The sequence below is a fragment of the Rhinoraja longicauda genome, chromosome 13, assembly GCF_053455715.1.
Source record: "Rhinoraja longicauda isolate Sanriku21f chromosome 13, sRhiLon1.1, whole genome shotgun sequence".
Lineage (NCBI taxonomy): Eukaryota > Metazoa > Chordata > Chondrichthyes > Rajiformes > Arhynchobatidae > Rhinoraja > Rhinoraja longicauda.
The window spans coordinates 50,737,393-50,764,713 of record NC_135965.1 but is presented as its reverse complement, the minus strand read 5'-3'; the positions used below and the strand labels follow the sequence as shown (position 1 = coordinate 50,764,713).

The window sequence follows — 27,321 nt, the reverse complement described above, 5'->3', positions numbered from 1 at the left end:
AGAGCTACTACACTACAAACTCTCCCAGCTGACTGTGCCTGAACCCCTCTGTCAGTGGATCATCAACTTCCTGGTGGACAGGATACAGCATGTGAGGCTGGGAAAGCACATCTCGGACCCGCAGACCCTCAGCATAGGAGCACCGCAAGGCAGCGTACTCTCCCTATCTCCTTTACTCTCTCTACACCAACGACTGCACCTCCACAGACTCCTTTGTCAAGCTCCGCAAGTTTACGGATGACACAACTCTGATTGGAGTGATCCAGGATGGGGAGGAATCTGCCTACAGACGGGAAGTGACACAGCTGGCGTCCTGGTGCCATCACAACAACCTGGAGCTCAATGCTCTTAAGACAGTCGAACTAATTGTAGACTTTCGAAGAGCTCCCCCTCCCCTCCCCCCACTCACCATCAACACCATAGTCACATTTGTGGAGTCATTTAAGTTCCTTGGAACCATCACCTCCAGGGACCTTAAATAGGGGGCCACCATCTATTTCCCCGGTGTTGGACAAATAAAGGAATATATTCTTCTTCTTCTTATTATTATTATTATTATTATTATTATTATTATTATTATTACCATCAACTCCACAGTGAAAAGGCCCAACAGAGGATGTATTTCCTGCGGCAACTGAGGAAACACAATCTGCCACACGCAATGATTGTCCAATTCTATACTGCTATCAGTGAGTCCATCCTCACCTTCTCCATCATGGTCTGGTTTGGCTCAGCCACCAAGCACGACATCCGGAGGCTGCAATGGATCGTTCGCACAGCTGAGAAGGTTGTTGGCTGCAACCTTCCCCCCTTGTACACTGCAAGGGCCAGGAAGCGAGCGGGCAAGATCATCTCTGACCCCTCTCACCCTGGCCACAAACTCTGGAAGGCGACTCCGGACTGTCAAAGCTGCCACAGCCAGACACAAAAAGTAGCTTTTTTTCCATGAGTGGTAGTTCTACTCAATAATCAATGTCTGCAGGGTTTTTTTTTGCTCTGGTTTATTTTCACCCACATGTTTAGACCGTAATGTTGTATCCTTATTGTTTTGATGTGGTTAGTCTTTATTCTTAATTGTTAACTGTATGTTTGTGTTGTCATTTGTGAACGGAGCACCAAGGCACATTCCTGGTACGTGCACATACTTGGCCAATAAACTTATTCATTCATTCATTCAATATGTCAGGCTACAGAACTGTGTCTGGGACATGGTAGTGAGCAACACAGGGGCCCCACAGGGGACGGTCCTCTCTCCCTTCCTGTTCCCAATCTACACCTCGGACTCCAGGTTTAACCTCGTCTCCTGCCACCTTCAGACGTTTTCAGGTGACTCTGCATTTGTGGGCTGCATCAGTGAGGGGAGGGAAGCTGAATACAGAGGTGTAGTCAATGACTTTGTTGAGTGGTGTGGGCTGAATCACCTGCAGCTCAACACCAACAAGGCTAAGGAGTTAGTGGTGGACTTTAGGAGGAGATGAACACTCCTGTCCCCTGTCTGCATCAATGGTGTGGATGTGCAGTTTACAGGGAGTACAAATACCTTGGAGTGTACCTGGACAGTAAACTGGACTGGTCCAGGAACGCTGAGGCCCTGTACAAGAAGGAACAGTGCCGGCTGTACTTTTTGAGAAGGCTCCGCTCCTTCAACGTCTGCAGTGAGATGCTGCAGATATTCTACCAATCGATGGTAGCCAGTGCCATCTTCTTTGCTGTCGTGTGCTGGGTAGCAAGGCGAAGGCTGCCAACACCAATAAAGATTTAAAAAATCATCAGGAAGGCTGGGCTCCTGATGAATCCAACTCTGGGAGCAGAGCTGGGTTCATGGGAGGTGGTCTTGGAGGGGAGGATACTCCTCAAACTGCAGAGCATCTTGGACAATACAGCTCACCCCCTCCATGACACACTGAGGACACAATGACACCTGAGGGGTACCTACAGCAACAGACTGGTCCCACCAAGGTGTAGTACAGAACGCCACAGGAGATCCCTCTTCCCTGTGGCTATCAAACTGTACAACTCCTCCCCCATTCGTGGGGTAGACTGACTCCCTCCCCACCCCCCCCTCCCTCCCCCCAATCTTTGCACATCCCCAATCCTTTCCACTCGTCACTTTAATTTCATGTTTCATGTATTTTGTGTTTAATGACTGTTGGCAGATCAATTTCCCTCCAGGGATAAATAAAGTTCCATCATATCGTATCGAACACCAACCTAGAACCACGGAAAACACAGTCAACAGCTTCAATAAATATAACTCATATCCAAAATGATGGCATTTTGAGCAAAAGCTGCACAGCGAAGACCTAAGATCATCAACACCATTTTAAGACAACTGAGAGATTGTTGGTTTTTTCCCCACATCACTTTGGATTTAGAATTCATATTAATATTCTGAAATTCAATTTAATTCCATCTGAAATCTGAAACGCTCTTAAAATTTGAGAATTTTTGTTATCAATTGAAAATGTGGTCAGTTCTCTAAGTTCCTTTGTGATTGTCCCCAATCCACACTTCGAGGGGTTGTTCCAGCATTATTGTCATTTTCTTCACTATCTGCTCCAACTGTCCATCAATGACTCAAAAACAAAAAGATGTCTTTCAATTAACTGATTGAGGAATGTTCCGCCTCCATTTGGATTCTATGTATCTGGTGACCATGAGCTGGACTCCTATCATTTGGATTCCATGTATCTGGTGACCATGAGCTGGACTCCTATCATTTGCCCAGTAACATTTATTCAAAAGAATTGTAATATCAGAATCAGTTTAATGACATCATGACGAATCTGCACCTCCACTCCACATACTTGCTTTTGACTTATTTTCCCTGATGCACTTAACAATAAAAGCAGGTGATCCCACTTTCTTTGGGAAGGGAAATCAAAATTTTCCCAATGCTTTTTACTTCCTTTGTGATTCCTTACTCCACCTCTGAATGGCATGTCTCATTTTAAGATTGCGTCACCTTATTCTGGATTTTGCCACAAGAAGAAATAGATTTTCCATGTCGATACTAGTAAATTACTTGATCATTTTATAAACATGATTGAGACCTCATAAATGGCTAGCCCCAAAGATCAAGCTATCCGGCATGATTGCCTCTTTCCCAACATTAATTCTATTCTGCTATAAACCGTAAAAGGCAAATAAGTGTAATATCATCAAGCAGACTGAGCAATCAATTACATTTTTGCAGAAAACAAGCATAAAGTGCTCTCATTTTTCAAAATATCTTTAATCATTTATTGTGGGTAAAATAACTTTGAAACGTATTCATGAGATTAAGATAGAATCTGAACTATCACATGACTAAATTACCAAATACTTTAAATATATAAATCAGAACAATGGTGTACTAAAATCCTTATTCTGAGGGAATTAACTTTCCAGCTAAAATTGTTTTTCAAGAGTGGAGAAGTGTTGTGCAATAATTATGGCTTAATAATATCTTGGATCTAATTCAACAAGATATAACACTATTGAGAGTTTTATAGGAGACTGTTCATAAAAATGTTGAAATTCTTGTCAATGCAATAACATCAAAAAGGATTTCCATTATACAGGCTTTAATGTAAAGGAGTAAGCGATAACTGACAACAACTTCTGAATTTGTACATTCAGCTACATCGACTCAAGAAATTAGGTTCATTGTGCGATGTAAGTGAGCATTGACTGTTTTGATAAGATTACAGCTGCAATCTTGAGCTTTAAGTGTTATCATCCCCGTCTTTCTAAGCTCAAGGGATTGCTTAGTGGAAGGCCAAGTTTATTGAATTAGGTCTTGTGATACAATCCTTTAATCTCTAGCATTATTCTCTGATGCCCATCTTCCAAAGTTTACATATATTTCTAGTTATTCAATGCACAAAACTCCACTGCGTAACCGAAACATTGCTTCCTCACTTTTGGATTCCAGCCTTCTTGAGATAGAGAGCAAATACTCCAATAACATTTTGAAGTTAATTCATGCAGCCCAGATGTACGATTTGATACGATAGAACTTTATTCATCCCAGGAGGGAAATTGATCTACCAACAGTCATAAAACACACGATACATTAAACATGAAATTAAAGTGACGTGGAAAGGATTGAGGATGTGCAAAGATTGGGAGGATGGGGGGGAAAGGGGAGTCAGTCCACCTCACGACAGAAGGGGGAGGAGTTGTACAGTTTGATAGCCACGGGGAAGAAGGATCTCCTGTGGTGTTCTGTGCTGCATATTGGTGGAACCAGTCTGTTGCTGAAGGTGCTCCTCAGGTTGACCAGAGTGTCAACGTTAATGTATACGTTAAACTAAGGCTATTTTAAATAACATTTGGATAATTACATAAATTATAAAATCAAAATGTGAGCAAACATCTGAGCCCATTGTGTGAGCGTGAGTATGTTTATGCAGCCTTCGATATTATTTAAAAAAGCTGCTTGCTTGGAAGCTCTGCTGTTTTAAACTGGTTGTGCCACATCCTCAGATCCAACTTCTTTTGTCAACTGAGCTGTTATTTTGATCTATTGTTATCACAGCAATTGTTGAACAGCTCCGAGGAGATCACAAACTGAAAAGTGACAATAGTGGTAAATCTTTGTTATCACGGCAATTGTAGAGTGTGAGAATAGCTGTCTCAGATAGTGTATGCTTCCTTACAGAACTACTGACCTTACATTGTTAATTCTCCCTGCAGAACTGGAAGCACAACCGATTTGTTTCCTAAAGTTAGTCAAAATGCATCCTGCCTCAAGGAAAACATGTTAACAAATTAATCATGAGATGGTAAACTCAGTTTGATGAGATTCTTGCACTGTGCTTTGTACTAATAATCCAAAAGATGCAGGATCATTTCATTCCAAAGAGGAAGAAAGATTGTAAGGGGAGTAAGAGGCAACCGTGACTGACAAGGGAAGTTAGGGATGGATAACACACAAAAGAAAAGGTGTATAACACAGCAAAGAGTAGCAGGAAGCCAGAGGATTGTGCAACTTTCAAAGGACAACAGAAGGTAACAAAAAGGGCAATACGGGGTGAAAAGATAAAGTATGAGGGTAAGCTGGCCAAGAATATAAAGAAGATTGTAAAAGCTTCTTTAGGTATGTTAAGAGAAAAAGATTAGTAAAGACAAATGTGGGTCCCTCGAAGACAGAAACAGGTGAAATTATTACAGGGAAGAAGGAAATGGCAGAAGGGTTGAACAGGTACTTCGGATCTGTCTTCATTAAGGAAGACACAAACAATCTCCCAGATATACTGGAGGATAGAGGATCTAGGGAGACAGAGGAACTGAAATAAATTTGCATTAGGCGAGAAATAGTATTGGGTAGACTGAAGGCTGATAAATCCCCAGGGCCTGATGATCTGCATCCCAGGGTTCTCAAGGAGGTGGCTCTAGAAATCGTGGACGCATTGGTGATCATTTTCCAATGTTCTATAGCAGGGGCCTCCAAACATTTCAGCATGAGGGCCACATTATATATTTGGCACATTTTTGCGGGCCGTAGGAAAAAATAAAAGAGTGTGAATTTTATAAATTTAATGAACTCAACAAAGTTTAGACTAGGTTAAGTTCGATTAGATTAGGAAAGGTTCAACTAGGTTAGGTTAGTTTAGATTAGGTTAGGTTAGATTAGGTTAGGTTAGGTTAGACTAGGTTAGATTAGATTAGGTTAGTTTACATTAGGTTTGTATGGCAACAAATAAATAATATTCAATTTTTAAAAAGAGCTTGAAATATTGGAATACATATATACCGTAGGTATACAATTATTTATAAAACAGAAAAAATACAGTAACCACCACTGGGGGAGAGAGAGAGGAGAGAGAGAGGTGGGGGGGGGGGGAGAAAGTGGTGGGGGGGGAGAGAGTGGGGAGGGAGAGAGTCGGAGTGGAGGGAGCAGCGGGTGAGAGCGGGAGCGCGGGGAGGGGGAGGATGTCAGTGCCGCCACTTGCGGGGGCTGCTCCGTCCCTCTCTCGCCCCCGCTCTTTCCCCTCTCTCTCTCCCAGCGCCAGTAAGATCTGCGCTGCTCCACTCTCTTCCCCTGCCCCGTCTCCCTCTAACGCAGCAAAATAAAAATGAACACAAATTTAGTTGTTGTTCAGAAGCCCCGCATCCCCGGGGCGAGCGGCGGCGGCGAGGAGGGAAGTTTCACTTGTGTTTGGTCTTATTTCGCTGCTTTCGAGGGAGACGGGGCCGGGGAAGAGAGTGGAGGAGCAGCGCAGATCTCGCTGGCGCTGGGAGAGATAGGGAGGGAGGGAAGGAGAGAGAGAGGGAGGGAGGGAGGCAGGGAGGGAGCAGCCACCGCTGACACCCTCCCCCTCCCCGCGCTCACCCGCTGCTCCCTCTACCCTGGCTCTCTCCCACACCCCCCCTCTCTCTCCCCAGGGTGAGTGGCGGCGGTGGTGGTGGCAGCGAAGAGGGAGGTTTCCTTGGGTTTGTTGTTTGCGAGGGGGCGCTGCGATCTCTCACCTTGTCCCAGCTCTGGGTCGGTGGCGATCCGCTCTCCGATGAAACTTCGCCGGCAGCTTCTGCCTCCAATCCCCACTGTCGAAGACCTTGCTGCGGGCCGGATAAAATCTCGTGGCGAGCCGGATGTGGCCCGCGGGCCATAGTTTGGAGACCGCTGTTCTATAGATTCAGGATCAGTTCCTGTGGATTGGAGGGTAGCTAATGTTACCCAACCTTTAGCCATTAGGGACTATAATGAATACGCTGTAACTTTGTTGGTGCCCTATATGTGGCGACTCTTTGCTTACTTTGTGTATGGCATGCAAAACAAATAATTCCACAGTGACATGTGAAGACGAGAGAGAAAACGGGGAATTATAAACCAATTAGCCTGACATCGGTGGTGGGGAAGATGCTGGAGTCGATTATTAAAGAGGTCATAACGGCGCATTTGGATAGCAGTAAAAGGATTGGTCCAAGTCAGCATGGATTTATGGAAAATCCTGCTTGACTAATCTGGAGTTTTTTCAGGATGTGACAAGTAAAATGGATGAAGGAGATCCAGTGGATGTAGTGTATCTGGACTTTCAGAAAGCCTTTGATAAGGTCCTACACAGGAGATTAGTGGACAAAATTAGAGCACATGGTATTGGTGGTAGGGTATTGACATGGATAGAGAATTGGTAGGCAGACAGGAAACAAAGAGTAGGAATAAACGGGTCCTTTTCAGAATAGCAGGCGATGGTGGGGTCGCAACTATTTACCATATATATTACTGATTTAGATGATGGGATTAAAAGTAACACTAGCAAATTTCCAGATGACGCATAGCTGGGTGGCAGTGTGAACTGCGAAGAGGATGCCAGGAGGTTGCAGGGTGACTTGGACAGGTTGGGTGAGTGGGCAGATGCATGGCAAATGCAGTATAATGTGGATAAATGTGAGGTTATCCATTTTGGTGGCAAGAATGGGAAGGCAGATTATTATCTGAATGGTGTCAGGTTCGGAAAAGGGGACGTACAATGAGACCTGGGTGTTCTTGAACATCAGTCACTGAAAGTAAGCATGCAGGTACAACATGCAGTGAAGAAAGCTAATGTTGTGTTGGCCTTCATAACGAGAGGAGTTGAGTATAGGAGCAAAGAGGTCCTTCTGCAGTTGTGCAGGGCCCTGGTGAGACCACATCTGGAGTATTGTGTGCAGTTTTGGTCTCCTAATTTGAGGAAGGACATCCTTGCTATTGAGGCAACGTAAGTTCACGAGGTTAATCCCCGGGATGGCGGGACTGTCATATAACGAAAGATTGGAAAGACTGGGCTTGTATTCACTGGAATTTATAAGGATGAGAGGGGATCTTGTAGAAACATATAAAATTATTAAAGGACTGGTCAAACTAGATGCAGGAAAAAAAATCCTAATGTTGGGGGAGTTCAGAACCAGGGGCCACAGTCTAGGAATAAAGGGGAGGCCATTTAAAACTGAGATGAGAAAAAACTTTTTCACCCAGAGTTGTGAATTTGTGGAATTCTCTGCCACAGAAGGCAGTAAAGACCAATTCACTGGATGAATTTAAAAGAGAGTTAGAGTTCTAAGGTCTAGCGGAATCAAGGGATATGGGGAGAAGGCAGGCACGGGTTACTGATTGTGGATGATCAGCCATGACACAATGAATGGCGGTGCTGACTCGAAGGGCCGAATGGCCTCCTCCTGCACTTATTTTCTATATTTACTACAATTGTATCAGAAGAATAAAATCTTGTTTCTTTTTAACTGAGTTTGTTCTGTTAAAATCTAATCATTCACCTTGACCATTACTCTTTGGTTAACCAATGCATTATTTGTATTAACTTTGGAAACTTTAATAATAGCTCTGCTTTTAAGTATATCTAGCAGGCTTTATGGGATACTCTACCTGCTTATGAAACCATATCCTGCTTCAGAAACCACAATTTGCTAACAAAATCATGCCCTGGGTAACCAGGCTCCTAAATCTCCCAATGCTTTGTTGATTTTAGCAACTAATTGGTGAGTATGGTCTGTGTACTGGGTCTGCTCAGCTATGTAAAATTATGTTCACATGCTGCCTGAATTTATTTGTTATTTATCAATTCCCACTAAGATTGAATTCTGAACTTTGAAAGCAACTAAGTCTTGGGCAGAGTAAGAACCGTATTGATCAGCAAAAGAATGGGATAGTTCCAGTAACATGATCTTTATTTATAAAGGATAAAATACATAATATCCCATAGTTGGACACATGCTCAACAAATTAGTCATGCTGAAAATCAAACATAAAGGTGTCCTTTTTACTATAATGTGCTTTGCTCTTGTAAATGGTGATATGGTGGGATTTTTCAGTGTAATGTAATGTACTGATATCAAGCACTGTATAATATTGATGCACGAGTGAGATATTGTATACACCAGAGTCACCAACTAGCAGCTTTCAGGCCATTTGTTTGCACTTACCCTGAAGGTCATTAGTCATTGATTTCTAAGTTGCTTGTGAATTTTGAATGAGAACAGACCTAACAATGGGCTTGTCCTAATCATGGCAAACCTCACTGCTTTGTTTCATTGGTTTATTTCTTTAACTTTATAATACGTCTATCTCTTTTCAATCTTAACTGCTACTCCTGTCTGATGATATAGTATTTTCATAGATACACATTTTCATTTTCATATCAAGACATTGATTGTGAAAATATTAGAACATAGAAACATGGAAAATAGGTGCAGGTGTAGGCTATTCAGCCCTTCGAGCCAGCACCGCCGTTCAATATGATCATGGCTGATCATCCAAAGTCAGTACCCTGTTCCTGCTTTCTCCCCATATCCCTTGATTCCGTTAGCCCTAAGAGCTTTATCTAACTCGAACAGTTGGGAAAGTTCACACTGTGGCATGTTTGGCGTTTCAGAACTCTGGCCATGAACCTGTAAGCTTGGTCTCATCTGCCTCTATCCTCGAAAAAATGTCATCACGTATGATCGTACAACTGACTCAAACTCTGATGCCTCCTCCCTGCTTCTTCCCACATTCAGTAGTTTGGTGCTCTTCCTCACTGCTGAAATAATTTGACAATCGGAACTCCCCAGTTGAGGTTACTTTCCATTTTATGTTTATTTCACTTCGGTTCTTTCTATTTCCTTTGCTTAGAGTCATACAGTGTGAAAACAGGCTTTTTGTCTCTAATTGCCCCTGCTGACCAACATGCCCCATCTACACTAGTCCCACCTATCTGTGCTTGGCCCGTATCCCTCTAATCCTATCCTATCCATGTACCTGTCTAAATGTTTCTTAAACATTGTGTTAGTACCTGACTCAACTACCTCCTCTGGCAACTTGTTCCATACACCTACCACCCTTTGTGTAAAAAAAGCTGGCCCTCAGGTTCCTATTAAATCTTTTCTCCCTATGTCCTTTGGTTCAATTCCCCTCCTCTGGGTAAAATGCTGTGCATTTATCCTGCCTATTCCTCTGATAACTTGAACACCTCTATTAGATCACACCTCAGCCTCCTGCGTTACAAGGAAAAGAGTCCTAGCCTACTCAACCTCTCCCTCTCGGCGGGAGTGTCCCAGAGGCCGCACCTGCTCGATCCACCCGCCGTGTGGGCCTCAGCGGCAGCAGCGGGGCCTCGGCGGCAGCAGCGGGGCCTCGGCGGCAGTGGGCCTCGGTGGTGGTGGGGCCTCGTGGTCTATGAGCATGAGTGGAACACAATGGGGACCCAGCGTAGGGGGACCGCTGTGAAGAACAATGGGGACCCAGCATGGGGGGACGGTGGGAGAACAAAGCGGAACCCGGTGTGGTGGGGGGGGGGGGGGGGGCACAGTTTAGAATCCCCTGCCCAGGGGATAAGTCTGTGTTTGTTTGGTTGTTCTGGTGAAGGCGCTGTGCACACAGCAGCCAGCCAACAGTTGCGTGTCTTTTTTTTTGTTTTCACTTTTAATTTCAAGTTTTTGTGTACCTTGTGTGTTGTGATTGTCAGCAGACCAATCTCCCTCCGGGGATGAATAAAGTTTATCCTATCGTATCCTAGCTCAGGTCCTCGAGTCGTGCTTCTTTTTACTCTTTTGTTTTTATCCACATTCCCCTTTTCTATCCTTAATTTTCCTTTCCGTCTGAATCTCCAACCTTTGTCTGCTCTCTAAACTCACTCCAGTAAATTATCCTCTCCTTTTTCCTTTTCTTTTCCCAAATCTCCTATTCATTTTCCTCCCAATTCCTTCCCACATTTTTTTCAGTCTTACTTCTGCTTGAGTATCATACATTGGTTTCACTTTCTCTTTGTATCATGAGAAATTGACCAGCTACATTTAAAAATGAGAGGGTCTGGTATTTGCAACATAAAATACAAAAACAATAGGAGTGTGTTATCATATTTATTTTGTGTAACTGTTGGTTTCGATGTGTATTAATCTCAACATATTTATTCGTGTATGTAATATTTCATTGTAATTGTGATAAATGTGATGAGCATTGGAAGTAATTATTCTCCTTCTACTTTTGTTTAGGGATTTTACAATATTTGCTGCTGAGTCAGGCCAGGGGAGTTCTGCGACACATATAATGGAGCAGTGGTCTGCATCTGGTTTAACAGAAACCCGCTTGGTAAATTACACAGTCCTTCTCAGCTTGCCTGATACAGACCAAAACAAAATCATTCTCACGAACAGCAGCCAGTGCTTTTATCCAAGTGGACAGCAATGCAGAACTCTCCCCTCAGCCCCGCGTGGGACAAAGGAGAAGAATGACCTTCTTTATTCCTATGCAGCATATTCTGCCAAAGGATCTCTGGAGGTAATGAAAGTGTTAGAAACCAATTCTGCCTGTCATCTTAGGGTATTTCATTTACTTGGTAAAATCAGAATTGCTCCAAATATTTTGACAAGGTTATTTGTTCTGCATTGTGGAGCTGCTCTGTCTTATTTTGCAGTCCAGTCATGTACATCTATCATAAGTCAGCCTTTGTGAGAGATCCAATTTGTGGTCCCTGCGAACAGTCTAAATAGTATTCATAATCCCTAAAACCCACCTTGAAAACCTACTTAGTGCCATCAAGATAAATGGTATACACTGGAACTTAGTTATAATTTGTCGTGCAAAGTAAGATGACATTTATCTTAAGTTCAGTGTTATGTAGGTCAGCAGCCTTTTCCTTGGAACCCATTGTACCACCTTATTAGTGTGCAGAACTCAAACACCAAACCTCTATATACAATGTCACAAGAAGCGATCAGTCTTTGGGTTTCAATGAACTCCAGGGGGCAGGGGCCAGTACGATAAGCCCTTTGCCTTTGGCCCAGGTTGGTTGGGATGTGGGGTTATGTAGACAGTGGGGTGAGGTAGATGGAGTCTGACCAGCACAACCCAGCCCAATCCCCACTTTTGGGCATAATGTAAATATAATGTGGATAAAAGGAACTGCAGATGCTGGCTTACAAAGTGCTGGACACAAACTAAGTGAATGAGGCAGATCTCTGCAAAACATGGGTTGGTGACGTTTTAAGTCGGGACCTTCTGTTGATTTGTGACAAATAATTAGATGTCAGTAATTAAGTATAATTTTTGTTTAGTTTAGAGAGACAGGCCCTTCGGCTCACCGAAACCGTGATGACCAGCGATCCCCGCACACTCGCACTATCTTACACATACTAGGGACAATTTACAATTATACCAAGCCAATTAGCCTACAAACCTGCACTTCCTTGGAGTGTGGGAGGAAACTGGAGATCCTGGAGAAAACCCATGCAGGTCATGGGGAAAACGTATAAACTCCAAACAGACAGCACCCGTAGTCAGGATGGAACCGGGGTCTCTGGCGCTGTGAGGCAGCAACTCTACCGCTGCGCCACTGTGCCTGTGCAATCTTCAAAATGTAAAATGAACATTAATAGGTGACAGTGTAACTTGCTGCCATAATCTATATTTTCCAACTTAAAACAAAAGTAAACAGGTATGAAAACCTTTATGAATAATTGGCACTTGCCTTTGTAGGGAATTTGTCAACTTTGATCTGAAATATTTGGTCTTTTATTTTTGTCTTTATCTAAAGATACTATGTAATGCTCCTCTTTTTCTTTTTTGAAAAATGTTATTGCATTCCTTGCTGCAGTATTCTGGCTGGAATGACTGGCCTTTCAGTACTACAATCACTTTTGATTTATTGAAACATAAAAAGAACTGCTAGAAAACTGAAATGAGACAAAAAATGTTGCAAACACTCAGGTCTGGCAGGTTCCATGGAGAGAGAAAAGGAGTTAATGTCACAGGTCTGAGATCTTTCATTAGCAAGAGGAAGCAGTAGAAATCAAGTTTTTTGAATATTGCGGGTAGGTTGGAGAGAACAAAGGGAATGTGTGTGATAGTGTGGAGATGGGTTAGTTTGGGTGTTTGATTAGCACGGGTGTCAGGGGTTTTGGGGAGAAGGCAGGAGAATGGGGTTAAGAAGGAAAGATAGCTCAGCCATGATTGAATGACGGAGTAGACTTGATGGGCCAAATGGCCTAATTCTGCTCCTATCACTTATGAATTTATGAGACACGAGGGACTAAATTATGCAAAAGGTGGCCATGTAGGCTGAGACAGGGTGGTGAAAAGACGCAAAGTGCTGGAGTAACTTGTTACAAAATGAGTGATATCTTTTTGTTCTCTCCTCTGACCTCAAAGAGAAACTTAGAAATACAGAACGCTGCAGTTGCTACAAACTCGAAATGAAGAAAAAGCTGCACAAATGCAGTAGGTCAGTTAGCATCTGTGAAGAGAGAAAAACACATTTTACAATACAGCTTGATAACCTTTCATCAGAACTCAACATTTTTGATACAACCTGCAGAGACTAGCAATCGGAAACGGTTGAATTCAATGTTGTTCCGAGGGTTTTAATGTGCCTTGTGGGAAGACACAATGTTGTTCCGAGGGTTTACCATTGCTTCACCTAAGAGAAATGTTTAGTTCCCAAGATGCTGTTTCTTTAGTTTCGTTTAATTTAGAGATACAGCGTGGAAACAGGCCCTTTCGGCCCACCGGGTCCGCGCCGACCAGCGACCCCCGCACATTAACACTATCCTACACCCACTAGGGACAATTCTTTTACATTTACCAAGCCAATTAACCTACAAACCTGTATGACTTTGGAGTGTGGGAGAAAACCAAAGATCTTGGCGAAAACCCACGCAGGTCACATGGAAAACGTACAAGCTCCATACAGACGGCACCCGCAGTCGGGATCGAACCCAGGTCTCTGGCGCTGCATTCACAGTAAGGCAGCAACTCTACCGCTGCCCCTGGAACCGCCCCTAAAAATCTACTGTGATTTGCTACACCTCATTGCATGAGGCCACGCTTTGGGTATTGTCTTCACTTTTGGTCACCCTGCTATAGGATGCAGGGGGTATGGGGAGAAGGCAGGAACGGGGTACTGATTGAGAATGATCAGCCATGATCACATAGAATGGCGGTGCTAGCTCGAAGGGCCGAATGGCCTACTCCTGCACCTATTGTCTATTGTCTATTAAGCTGGAAAGAATGCAGAGAAGATTTACAAGGATGTTGCCACAACTTGAGGGCCTAAGCTATAGGGAGAGATAGGAAAGGCTAGACTGTAAGCCTTGGATTCCAGGAGGCTGAGGGATGATCTTAAAGGGATGTGTAAAATCATGACAGGAATAGATAGGGTGAATACACAACAAGAACTAGAGGGCATTGGTTTAAGGTGAGAGGGGAAAGATTTAATAGAAACCTGAGGGGCAACTTTTTCACACACACGTGTGTGAATATATGGAATGAGCTGCCAGAGGAGGTAGGTATAATGACATGTAGAAAACATTTGGAGAGGTACATGGATAGAAAAGGTTTAGAGGGAGATGAAAATTGTCAGCAAATGGGACTAACTTAGAAGGGGCATTTGGTCGGCATGGACAGGTTGAGCTGAAGGGCCAGTTTCTGTGCTGTTTGACTCAATGGTTCCAAAGGCAGGAACTGAATCTGTAGTCAATAGACAATAGACAATAGACAATAGGTGCAGGAGTAGGCCATTCAGCCCTTCGAGCCAGCACCGCCATTCAATGCGATCATGGCTGATCACTCAATCAGTACCCCGTTCCTGCCTTCTCCCCATACCCCCTCACTCCGCTATCCTTAAGAGCTCTATCCAGCTCTCTCTTGAAAGCATCCAACGAACTGGCCTCCACTGCCTTCTGAGGCAGAGAATTCCACACCTTCACCACCCTCTGACTGAAAAAGTTCTTCCTCATCTCCGTTCTAAATGGCCTACCCCTTATTCTCAAACTGTGGCCCCTTGTTCTGGACTCCCCCAACATTGGGAACATGTTATCTGCCTCTAGTCGTTTGCGTAACTCTTAGTAACGTAACCTTGGAAATAAGCCACCTGAACTCTGTGCCAGGCACTATTACCTAGGTGATGTGTAAGGTCTTACACAAGAAAAGGAAAATAACAGTATTTATTGATATCATGAAAAATCCATCAAATTGGAGATGTGTGCCACAGCAAGCAGCCTGTAAAGCAAGAAAAAAGATAGTTTTAGGAAACAGAAACTACTTCAATTTCCTCCATAAAGATGATAATACTCCAGAAAATGCCCGATGTGGAGATGGGTTAGTGCATAAATCATCCCGCATTCTCAAAATCAAGTTGTCACCAACTTTCATTGACAAGGGAATATCGATCCGTACGGCAATATACAGCTAATGAGGTAAACCTGTAATGCTGAAACTATTAATTAAATCCATGAGGACATGGTTTTATAAAAGATGTTAGCCAATGTGGTTTTGTTATCTTGTATTTTGCCCTTTAAAATGAAGTAAAACACTTGAAATGTTGGGAATCCACTTGCAATCTAATTTGATCACGCTTGTATTAGAACGGCTGTCATCCTTTGAATGTGGTTTTAGCTATACTTTTCAGTTGTAAAATTGGTTAATCAATTATTTTTAAGAATGCAATGTATGGATTTAGAATAAAGTAATGAGTTAAACCCAAAACACCATTATCTGCAAACTCAATGCCAAATCATTGTATTTCAAAAGCCAAAAGGACTCAATTTTGCATCCTATCTTAAATCACTGCTCCCACTGGACCACCTTGCAAACAATTTCATTTGTGTTTCATTTGTTGTGCTGGGAGTCCATACAAACCCCTTGTGCAGTTAGGAAGATTTATTACCAAGGAATGTGGCACAGTTAAGATTTGAATGCCTTGTGACCACTATCAATAGGTTTTGTTTGATTGACCAACAGTTGTATTGTTCTCCTTCATAATGTAGATGAGATTATGCAGATAATTTGTGAAAATATAGCCTTCTGACTCCTTAACTGAGAAATGAGGATGATTAATCAGTAATTTATTTATTATCATTCTCAAACAACGTTAAGGGGCACGTTTCACCTACCTATTTAATGCTGCTGCCAATTTAAAATAAAAAAAATGTTTCTGTCACGAGGAAACAATGATTGAGATTGTTACCAAAGGTTACCAAGGAAAGCTGGAAATCGGGTCACAAAGTTGAATTCTGTGAGACTGTTAAAAAAAAACCAATCTAAAATGGCGGTGCCCAGTGGATATATTGGAAGATTGGGTGAGTTCCAGCAAAGCCGGGAAACGTTCAGTGCATACATCGAACGTTTAGAGATGTTTTTTGCTGCAAATAACATCACTGAAGTAGAAGCTTCTGATGCAGAATCAAGACGGTTGAATGAAGCAACTCAAACTAGGAAAAGAGCAATTTTTCTCACTGAAATGGGTCCCGATGTTTATGATACAGTAAAGAATTTATTAGCTCCAGCCAAACCAAAGGACATGCCTTTGAAGGATATTCTGAAGAAGTCAACAGAACATTTATTGATCTCTCTAGTTCAAGAGAGAACTAGATAGAGCTCTTAAGGATAGCGGAGTCAGGGGGTATGGGGAGAAGGCAGGAACGGGGTACTGATTGAGAATGATCAGCCATGATCACATTGAATGGTGGTGCTGGCTCGAAGGGCCGAATGGCCTACTCCTGCACCTATTGTCTATTGTCTATTATGACCCTAAGCCCTTAGAAATAGCTGAAAGCTATCGTTTTGGAGCGAGATGCCAACTTCCAGAGGAGGATATTAGTAATTTTATCAAGAGGTTATCAATTGTAATTTTGGACATTTCCAAGACTGGGCGTTAAGACACCGTTTCGGATGTGGACTAAAAACTGAGTGGATCCGAAGTAAGCTGATGACAGTGTATGACCTGATCTTTGAAACAGCTTGTAAAACTGCTTTGTCAATGAATATGGCAGAAAGTGGTTCTAGAGAAGTCAGGACAACTTCTAGACAACCAGCGGAAGAGTTGAACAAGCTGCAGTCCAGCAAACTAAAGATGGATAAGTCGACAAAGATGTCAGAGAATCGTTATCCATGGAAGGGTAGCAAGACGACTGCAAAGTCATGCTATCGCATTTAAAGGTCGCATGGATGAACTACAACAAGTGTTCATCCCAGTTTGGCAAAAGAACAAACCAGGAAAGGTAGTGCATCCGTGGCTAACAAGGGAAATCAAGGATAGTATTAAAACAAAAGATGAAGCATACAGATCAGCCAGAAAAAGTAGCATACCAGAGGACTGGGAGAAATTCAGAGTCCAGCAGAGGAGGACAAAGGGCTTAATTAGGAAAGGGAAAATAGATTATGAGGGAAAACTGGCAAGGAACATAAAAACTAACTGCAAAAGCTTTTATAGATATGTGAAGAGAAAAAGATTAGTTAAGACAAATGTAGGTCCGTGCAGTCGGAAACAGGTGAATTGATCATAGGGAACAAGGAGATGGCAGACCAATTGAACAAATACTTTGGTTCTGTCTTCACTAAGGAAGACATAAACCGTCTGCCGGAAATAGCGGGGGACCGGGGGTCTAATGAGATGGAGGAACTGAGGGAAATCCAGGTTAGTCGGGAAGTGGTGTTAGGTAAATTAAATGGATTAAAGGCAGATAAATCCCCAGGGCCAGATAGGCTGCATCCCAGAGTGCTTAAGGAAGTAGCCTCAGAAATAGTGGATGCATTAGTGATAATTTTTCAAAACTCCTTAGATTCTGGAGTAGTTCCTGAGGACTGGAGGGTAGCTAATGTAACCACACTTTTTAAAAAGGGAGGGAGAGAGAAAATGGGGAATTATAGACCAGTTAGCCTAACATCGGTAGTGGGGAAAATGCTAGAGTCAGTTATTAAAGATGTGGTTCTACTGCAGTTGTACAGGGCCTTGGTGAGACCGCACCTGGAGTATTGTGTGCAGTTTTGGTCTCCTAATCTGAGGAAAGACGTTCTTGCCTTAGAGGGAGTACAGAGAAGGTTCACTAGATTGATCCCTGGGATGGCGGGACTTTCATATGAAGAAAGACTGGATAGACTAGGCTTGTACTCGCTGGAATTTAAAAGACTGAGGGGGGATCTTATAGAAACATATAAAATTCTTAAGGGGTTGGAGAGGCTAGATGCGGGAAGATTGTTCCCGATGTTGGGGGAGTCCAGAACCAGGGGTCACAGCTTAAGGATAAGGGGGAAGTCTTTTAGGACCGAGATGAGAAAACATTTCTTCACACAGAGAGTGGTGAGTCTGTGGAATTCTCTGCCACAGAAGGTAGTTGAGGCCAGTTCATTGGCTATATTTAAGAGGGAGTTAGATGTGGCCCTTTTTGCTAAAGGGATCAGGGGGTATGGAGAGAAGGCAGGTACAGTTTACTGAGCTGGATGATCAGCCATGATCATATTGAATGGCGGTGCAGGCTCGAAGGGCCGAATGGCCTACTCCTGCACCTATTTTCTATGTTTCTATGTTTCATGATCAGCATTTGGGAATGTGTCTAATAAAGAATCTAGCTAGAAGCTATCTATGGTGGCCTGGTCTAGATAAGGACATAGAACAAACGTTGAATTTTCCCAAACCATCTGCCAATGGATCAAGGACTTCCTGACCAACCGCCCCCAGACCGTCAAAATAGGCCCTCACCTCTCCTCCACCATTACACTGAGCACCGGCTCACCACAGGGCTGTGTGTTGAGCCCCATCCTTTACTCCCTCTACACTCGCGACTGCACCCCCACCCATCCCACCAACACCATCATCAAGTTCGCGTATGACACGACTGTGGTTGGACTCATCTCAGGAGGAGATGAGACAGCCTACAGGGATGAAATCCAAAGGCTGGCAGCATGGTGTTCAGTGAACAATCTTGTCCTGAACTCCTCCAAAACAAAGGAACTTATAATAGACTACAGGAAAACCAGTGCAGAACACGACCCACTCTACATCAATGGGGTCTGTGTGGAAAGGGTACCCGCTTTCAGGTTCCTGGGTACGCACATCGCAGAGGATCTTACCTGGTCTACCAACACCATTACCACAGTGAAGAAGGCACAGCAGAGACTCCACTTCCTGAGGATCCTCAGGAAGACCAACCTGCAGGAGAAGCTCATGATGTCCTTCTATCGCTGCTCCATCGAGAGTGTGCTGGCATACTGTATAACCACATGGTATGCCAGCTGCTCAGAAAAGGACAGGAAGGCCCTTCAGAGGGTCATCACGACGGCCCAGAAGATCATCGGCTGCTCACTGCCCTCCCTGGAGCACCTGTTCAGCCTGCGCTGCCTCAGTAGAGCAGGAAAAATAATAAAAGACCCATCCCACCCCGGCCACCGTCTGTTTGTTCTTCTGCCCTCTGGTCGACGTTTCAGGTCGATCAAATCCCGAACAAACAGATTCAAGAACAGTTTTTACCCCAGGGCCATACGAGAACTGAACACCACTTTCTGCAATAGGTCACACTGTTAAAACTTTTGTATTTAATATATTGGTATTTATTTGTTTTGCATTTATTGCATATATGTTTTTTACGCACCGTCAGGATTGCTATTTTTTAATTTCGTTGCACTTGTTGCAACGACAATAAATGAATATTATTATTATTATTATTATTATTGAAATAGTGTAGCACATGTCAAGCAGTTGGAAAGAATCCACCCACAGTACAGCTACAGCCATGGAAATGGCCGGTTAGAGTGTGGCAAAGATTACACATTGACTTTGCAGAGTTAGATGGACAACAATTGTTCATTGTGATTGATAGTCACTCCAAGTGGGTTGAGGTGTTTTCGATGAAAAAAACGACATCCAGCAAAACGATAGACATTTTGCGTGGGTTGTTTGCGTCCTATATATTTCCAGAGGAAATTGTGTCTGATAACGGACCACAATTCTGTTCACAAGAGTTTGCACAATTCATGAAAGGGAATGCTGTAAAACACACTAGAGTAGCTCCATACCATCCTGCTTCCAATGGAGCAACAGAACGCACAGTGCAAATTGTGAAGCGTACTTTAGTCAAACAACTGCTGGATCCAAATCCAAAGAAAAGACAGTTGTCTTTGTTTCACAAACTGGCTAACTTTCTGATTACATATCGAAACACACCTCACACCACTACTGGTCAAACAAGAGCTGAACTGTTCTTGAAAATAAAACCCAGAACAAGGTTTTCACTGTTGAAACCAAACTTGGCTCAAACAGTAGAAGAGAAACAGGAGAAACAAAAAGCATATCATGACGGAAGTAGAGTAAAGGAAAGGAGTGTTGAGATGAATCAGAAGGTAAAGGTGAAAAACCATCATCACAAGTGGGTGAAGTGGTTACCTGGAAGAGTAGTGAGAAAGTGCGGACCACGGACATACTTGGTCAAGATGTTTGGAAGTGGAAAGGTGAGAAAAGTACACATTGACCATGTCATGCCTATGAAAGCACAGACAGGGTTGAAATCAGACCAATTAGACGAGTCAGATAATTGGGTTACCACTCAAGTACAGGTACCAGGTGAACCAGAAATGGTACAAGAAGGTACACAAGTTAGTGAGAGTTTGAATCAGCCTGAAAATGGAGGTTCAAGTGGGGTTGACAGTCAAACAAAATTGACTGATGGACTGGAATCTATGAGTGTAGGTCAAAAGGAAGGCTTGACTCGATTAAAAATGAGTCCAAGTGGCTCTAAACAGTCAGAAACTGTTGGTCAGGGAAGATATCCAGAAAGAAGGAGAAACCCACTGGTTAGGTTAAATTTGTGAAGTTATTTCCTGAAATGCACATATCATTGTATATGCAAAATATATGCATGATGCCCTCATTTTATTCAGGTTATATAAAAGTAAACTATCAGACAAGATTGTAATAATTTCATACCGTTGGTTATATTCAAAACAAAATGTCCACAAGGAAATATTTTTTTTTAAATTAGGGTGGAACGAGTTGAAATAGTGGCACCTTTGGTTGGAGGATTGTAAATGATTGAATAAACCACAGTACAGCTGTGCAGTTATGTTCCGGTCAGCAGTGAGTTCACTTGTTATTCTGTGTCTGAGCTCAAGATATCACAGCTAATTGTTTGGAATTGTGCCGTTGGCAATGATTCTATTTCCAATCATTGTTGTTAAAACAAATTGATATATCCCATTTTTGATTTGGAAACAACGAGTTAAATTGAGCAGGTAGTTTGGAATGGGACTGTTTGCATTCCACCCTTCATGGACTTGGATTTACCTGGTGTAAGTTCCAAATTTACTAAATGGCAGATGCAACAGGATCGAGAATGCCACATCCAAATTATCCTTTTTACGTAAATGATGAAAACCTCCCCCAAACGCACCCCTTTCCCCATCGCCCCAGAATTTATGTCTGTTCACCCTTAATGTTTGTTAAATAATTCTTGTAAAACCAGTGTTTCCTAATGTTTATATTCAATCTAGTAGTTTCTGAATCGTGAGGAAGGATATTCTTGCTATTGAGGGCGTGGCAGCGTAGGTTTACTAGGTTAATTCCCTGAATGGCGGGACTGTCGTATGTTGAAAGACTGGAGCGGCTAGGCTTGTATACACTGGAATTTAGAAGGATGAGCGGGGATCTTATCGAAACATGTAAGATTATTAAGGGGTTGGACACGTTAGAGGCAGGAAACATGTTCCCAATGTTGGGGGAATCCAGAACCAGGGGCCACAGTTTAAGAATAAGGGGTAGGCCATTTAGAACGGAGATGAGGAAAAATGTTTTCAGTCAGAGAGTTGTAAATCTGTGGAATTCACTGCCTCAAAAGGCAGTGGAGGCCAAGTCTCTGAATGCATTCAAGAGAGAACTAGATAGAGCTCTTAAGGATAGCGGAGTCAGGGGGTATGGGGAGAAGGCAGGAACGGGGTCCTGATTGAGAATGATCAGCCATGATCACATTGAATGGCGGTGCTGGCTCGAAGGGCCGAATGGCCTACTCCTGCACCTATTGTCTATTGTCTATTGAATCAGTGTTTAGGCTCTGGACATAAAATTAAAATTAATTGCTTTACTATAAATTAAGGCACAGAATTTGAATGTGAATTTTTAGGTCTAATTTGATATATTCAATGCATAAAGGAACTTGTAAGGCAGAGATGGCTATTGCACTTGACATTGGGCTGAGTTACATTGGATTCAGCGTGCAATCTGGACGCACCACATGCAGCCTCCGCCTGTCTGCACTTGCCTGGGCTGGATGCAGAAGGTTAACCCTGCACAACTGACAAGCATCCAGCTATGCATGCTGAGCAGCTAATGCCATTGTGCTCAGTTGAGCTATGGGCAGCCTTTGACATCTCTGGAGCATCATCTCATTTGAAGACATACGAGCTTTTTAAGAATTTACAAATATTTTCAATATTTATTTTGATATTTAACACAATTTTAAAACATCTAATTGATAAAAATATTTAGAAAGTGAATTAAAAACTAAAACTTTTGCAGGTCAATAAAAACATTAAAGTAAAAACAGAAAATGATGGAATAACTCAGCACCTCAGGCAACATCAGTGGAAAGATAAACCGTTTCAGTTCTGGAACCCTTTAACAGATGTTTGAACCTGGAGTCCAGGACCTGAAATGTTAATTGTCTCACTTTCCATAGAGGCTGCCTGACCTATGGAGGTTTCCGTTTTTCTTTTAGATTTCCAGCATCTGTAGTTTTTTTTAATTGTCATTAAACTAAAATAACTATTTTTAATTAAAGATCATTTCCTTTCCAATTCTGCAGGATGAATTTCACTGCCTATGTATTGTTGCCTTTCTGGTATAGGATCAGAGATATACATTTCCATAGGGTAATGCTTGGGAATCCCAGCAAGACCAGACTGTGTGATTGAACTCCATATGAAGTCCACTATTTGAGGGCATTCACAACCACAACACCATCTGTCTCCCATGAAAGTGCAGACCTGGATTGGGTCGACATAAATGGTGTACTTACATGTCTGGGAACAGCGGAACACTATGGTTCCAGCACGATTTGACCCATTATCATGCAACTGATTAATTGGTATTGATTTTGTAAGCTTCCTTGTGCAAGCGGGATAAATTGTGGATGCAACATGGCAAAAGTGCCAATATCTGAGACAAGAATGAATTGTACTAGTGATGGAGGAGTTGGAAGTGAATTTGTCAAGTATCTCACAACTTAACCTGTGTAAATGCCATCTGTGCCTTGTACAAAATTGAACATCTTAAGTCGTGTAATGTCAGGAATTTCCCTTTGCCTTTAACAAATGCTTCTTAAAATGTCAGCAACCTTTCTTTACATTATCAAACTCTTAGTGAAGATTTTTAATACGTTTTAAAAATAGTGCCAATTTTCATATTAGGTTTTGCTGTATATCATTTCAATTAAATAACCAAATTGATTTTTTTCAAATTTGATGGAGCAGATGTCAGCTAAATTAATATTAGTTTTTTTAATATTAAAAGTCTCAAATTCTAACATTACTGGAATTTTTCTGAAATTGGCCTTTGAATGGAATTACAGACAGTCTAGATAATAAACCTAATTAAAAAGTCGAACTTTCAACCAGCCTCAGTTTCATGTTATGAAAGTATGCTGCTAAATGTAAAAACTAATATTCCCTCAAAACGATTAGTAACATTCCAGAGCAATGTCACAAAGTTCATTATTATAATATCCAGCAGTATTAGACATTAGTTCACAGCATAGATCAAGACCTGTACTAAAGGATTTAAAATCCACTTGTGAATTGTTTGAACATGATGTAGATAGCCAATTTTTGAAAGGTTGAAAAGATGTATTTTTTTTTGCAAGATCACTGACTGAGATCAGTCACCAGCTCTAACTAAAATATGACCAGTGTCACATTTTTATTTTGTTTTCTTTCCAGTTGACCAATCACACCATAATAGCTTTAAACTCTTCATGACCCTCCCACACATTGGAAACCTAGCATGAGGCCCTGCCTTGAAAATACTCAGCCACAGATTTCCCACTGTGTTCTTAGGCAGAAAATTTCAAAGATTCCCTCTGTGTAAAGTCTTTCTTCTTATGTTCACCCTGAATGGCTAACCCTTTATTTTGACTCTGCAGTCTTGGTTTTGGGCACCCCAAGCATGCGAGACATATATTATGCCCCTTGTAATTTATTTCATGAACCATCTCTCATTCTTCTAAACTCAAGAGTATACAGGCCCAGTCTGTTCGATCTCTCCTCCAATAGCAAAACTGTTATTCTCAGGATCAATCTGGTGAAATTTCACTGCACTTCATCTATCACAAGTATGCCATTTCTTGGATAAGGGGAGCAGATTAGTGCACTGCATTCCAGATAGGTCTCATCGTGGTTCCATTTAATTGGAAGATTTCACACTTCTTGTACTTGAATCCTCTTCCAATAAAGACCAATTTCTGCTTTCCTAATTGCCTTTACAATAGACAATAGACAATAGACAATAGGTGCAGGAGTAGGCCATTCAGCCCTTCGAGCCAGCACCGCCATTCAATGCGATCATGGCTGATCACTCTCAATCAGTACCCCGTTCCTGCCTTCTCCCCATACCCCCTCACTCCGCTATCCTTAAGAGCTCTATCCAGCTCTCTCTTGAAAGCATCCAACGAACTGGCCTCCACTGCCTTCTGAGGCAGAGAATTCCACACCTTCACCACTCTCTGACTGAAAAAGTTCTTCCTCATCTCCGTTCTAAATGGCCTACCCCTTATTCTTAAACTGTGGCCCCTTGTTCTGGACTCCCCCAACATTGGGAACATGTTTCCTGCCTCTAATGTGTCCAATCCTCTAATTATCTTATATGTTTCAATAAGATCCCCCCTCATCCTTCTAAATTCCAGTGTATACAAGCCTAATTGCTCCAGCCTTTCAACATACGACAGTCCCGCTATTCCGGGAATTAACCTAGTGAACCTACGCTGCACGCCCTCCATAGCAAGAATATCCTTCCTCAAATTTGGAGACCAAAACTGCACACAGTACTCCAGGTGCGGTCTCACCAGGGCCCGGTACAACTGTAGAAGGACCTCTTTGCTCCTATACTCAACTCCTCTTGTTATGAAGGCCAACATTCCATTGGCTTTCTTCACTGCCTGCTGTACCTGCATGCTTCCTTTCATTGACTGATGCACTAGGACACCCAGATCTCGTTGAACTCCCCCTCCTCCTAACTTGACACCATTCAGATAATAATCTGCCTTTCTATTCTTACTTCCAAAGTGAATAACCTCACACTTATCTACATTAAACTGCATCTGCCATGTATCCGCCCACTCACACAACCTGTCCAAGTCACACTGCAGCCTTATTGCATCTTCCTCACAATTCACACTACCCCCCAGCTTAGTATCATCTGCAAATTTGCTAATGGTACTTTTAATCCCTTCGTCTAAGTTTGTTAATTTCCAGTCTCTCCAGATACCGGCCTTTTCGACCTCTCACATATAAAATTACTTGATTTTTCTATTTTTTGTCTGTCAAGCTGTTCTCACATTTTTACATTATATTCCCATAACCATGTGCATGCCATTTATCAGGCCTGTCGGCATTCATCTAAAACTTCTCTGTTTCATAGAGTCACAGACAATCATAGAGTGATATAGTGTGGAAACAGGCCCTTCGGCACAACTTGCCCACACTGGCCAACAATGTCCCAGCTGCACTAGTCCCACTTGCCTGCGCGTGGTCCATATCCCTCCAAACCTGTCCTATCCATGTACTTGTCTAACTGTTTCTTAAACGATGGGATAGTCCCAGTCTCAACTACCTCCTCTGGCAGCTTGTTCCATACACCCACCGCCCTTTGTGTGAAAAAGTTACCCCTCAGATTCCCATTAAATCTTTTCCCCTTCACCTTGAACCTATGTCCTCTGGTCCTCGATTCCCCTACTCTGGGCAAGAGACTCTGTGCATCTACCCGATCTATCCCTTTTGTACACGTCTATAAGACCCTGAGGCACACCACTAGTCACAGGCCTCCAGTCCGAGATCAACCTTCCACCATCACACTCTGCTTTCCTTCCATGGAGCCAAGATCAGTGGAGGCAAAGGGATAGTCGATGTTTGCCTCCACAGATTCTGCTTGACCTGCCCTTGTGTCTCACATGGCCACCTAGCTTTATATAATCAGCAAGCATGGATATGTTGCACTTGGTCCCCTCAGTTAAATCATTGATAAAGATTGTAAACATTTGAAGGCCAGTACCCATCTCTGTTGCACCTCACTGGTCACAGCTTTCCAATCTAAAAATGACCTATTTATTCCTACTTTCTGTTTTATTACCAGAACAAGCATGATATTTTATCAGAACAATGTTGATCAGAACATGAAGCTCTCAACAATTTGTACCAATAAACAATAGATTGGTTGACTGCAAATGCCTTTAATAGTTATACGATTCCTTGGTAACTGACATTGCCTGCCACATCCACACTCAATTAACAATCTCCCTGATCTCATCCTTGTTGTGAAATTATTGTATCCCGCTGTCAAAAACAGATTTATTTAATTAAGTTGCATGAATCATATTCTGTATTCATTTATAATAAAAGCAAACTAACAGAAAAAAGCTAATTACATTTATTCAGTGGCCTTCTGGACCTCAGGATTTTCCAATTCACAGTCAATTAAGTAGTCATGTAGTATAGATAACGTTATAAAGTGTGCAAACTTGACAATTAATTTGTGCACAGCATTTTTTTAAAAGACCAGTGAGCTGAATTTTCTTCTTATTTCTGACCCTCAACACCTCTTCTCATCCACTTAGCCTCCTCCGTTCATTTCCCCATACAAGTGCGTTCCACTCACAATTCCCTACCCCAGGCCAGGGCAACACCTTGACTTTTATTTTGTATCTTCCCCCTTGTCTGCCCAAATGACCAGATCATCCATGTCCTCCTGAAATAAAAATCTTTCTTCCTCTTTGTCAATCACTCAACCATTTTTTATGTCATTTAAAAAATTCCCTTTAATTCATTAAAACATACAATAAGCTGCAAGAGAATTAGTACTGAGTCTTCTCAAACAACATAAGTAAGAGCTGGTGTAGATGAAAGACCAACTGAATAGTTTTGTGGTTTGGAAATATCACCTATTGAATTGCATTAATAGGAGTTATTCACATCCAGAAGGCAGAGGAAACCTTGATATAATAATGCTCAAACAAAAGGTGGCCTTTTGGCAGCTCAGCACTTAATGCAGTGAAAGCTTGTGCACAACCCGCAGGCATTGCCACTTTCATTTCACTGCACATCGAGTATGTGTATGTGACAAATAAATTTGACTTGGACTTGGACTAATTTGTTCCTAAATCTTATGGAAAGACTTGAAGCTGCATCCTTCTCGCTAAAGAAGTGTCTTGAACTGCGCCGAGGCTGCTCAGTTCTGCTTTTTGTTTTCCTTTTAAACGTTTAACTGTGATGAGCTTTGAATTAATTGAATCATCAATCTTTTCAGCAGAGATTCACCAACCTTTTCAGCTAAAATATCTGTACCTGTTTTGATGCAGATGCAATTAATGGGCTGCGTGAACAAATGCAACAGCTGA

General features: G+C 42.3%; 1 protein-coding gene across 1 annotated transcript in view; it reads left to right on the top strand.

Moving 5' to 3' along the window:
• The window catches only part of naaladl2 (N-acetylated alpha-linked acidic dipeptidase like 2), a 624,478-nt gene that overhangs the window by 328,067 nt on the left and 269,090 nt on the right, over positions 1-27,321 (top strand). Inside the window, exon 6 of the mRNA XM_078410100.1 lies at positions 10,951-11,236. Within this exon, the coding sequence (XP_078266226.1) occupies positions 10,951-11,236 (286 nt within the window). The remainder of the gene's footprint in view (positions 1-10,950; positions 11,237-27,321) is intronic.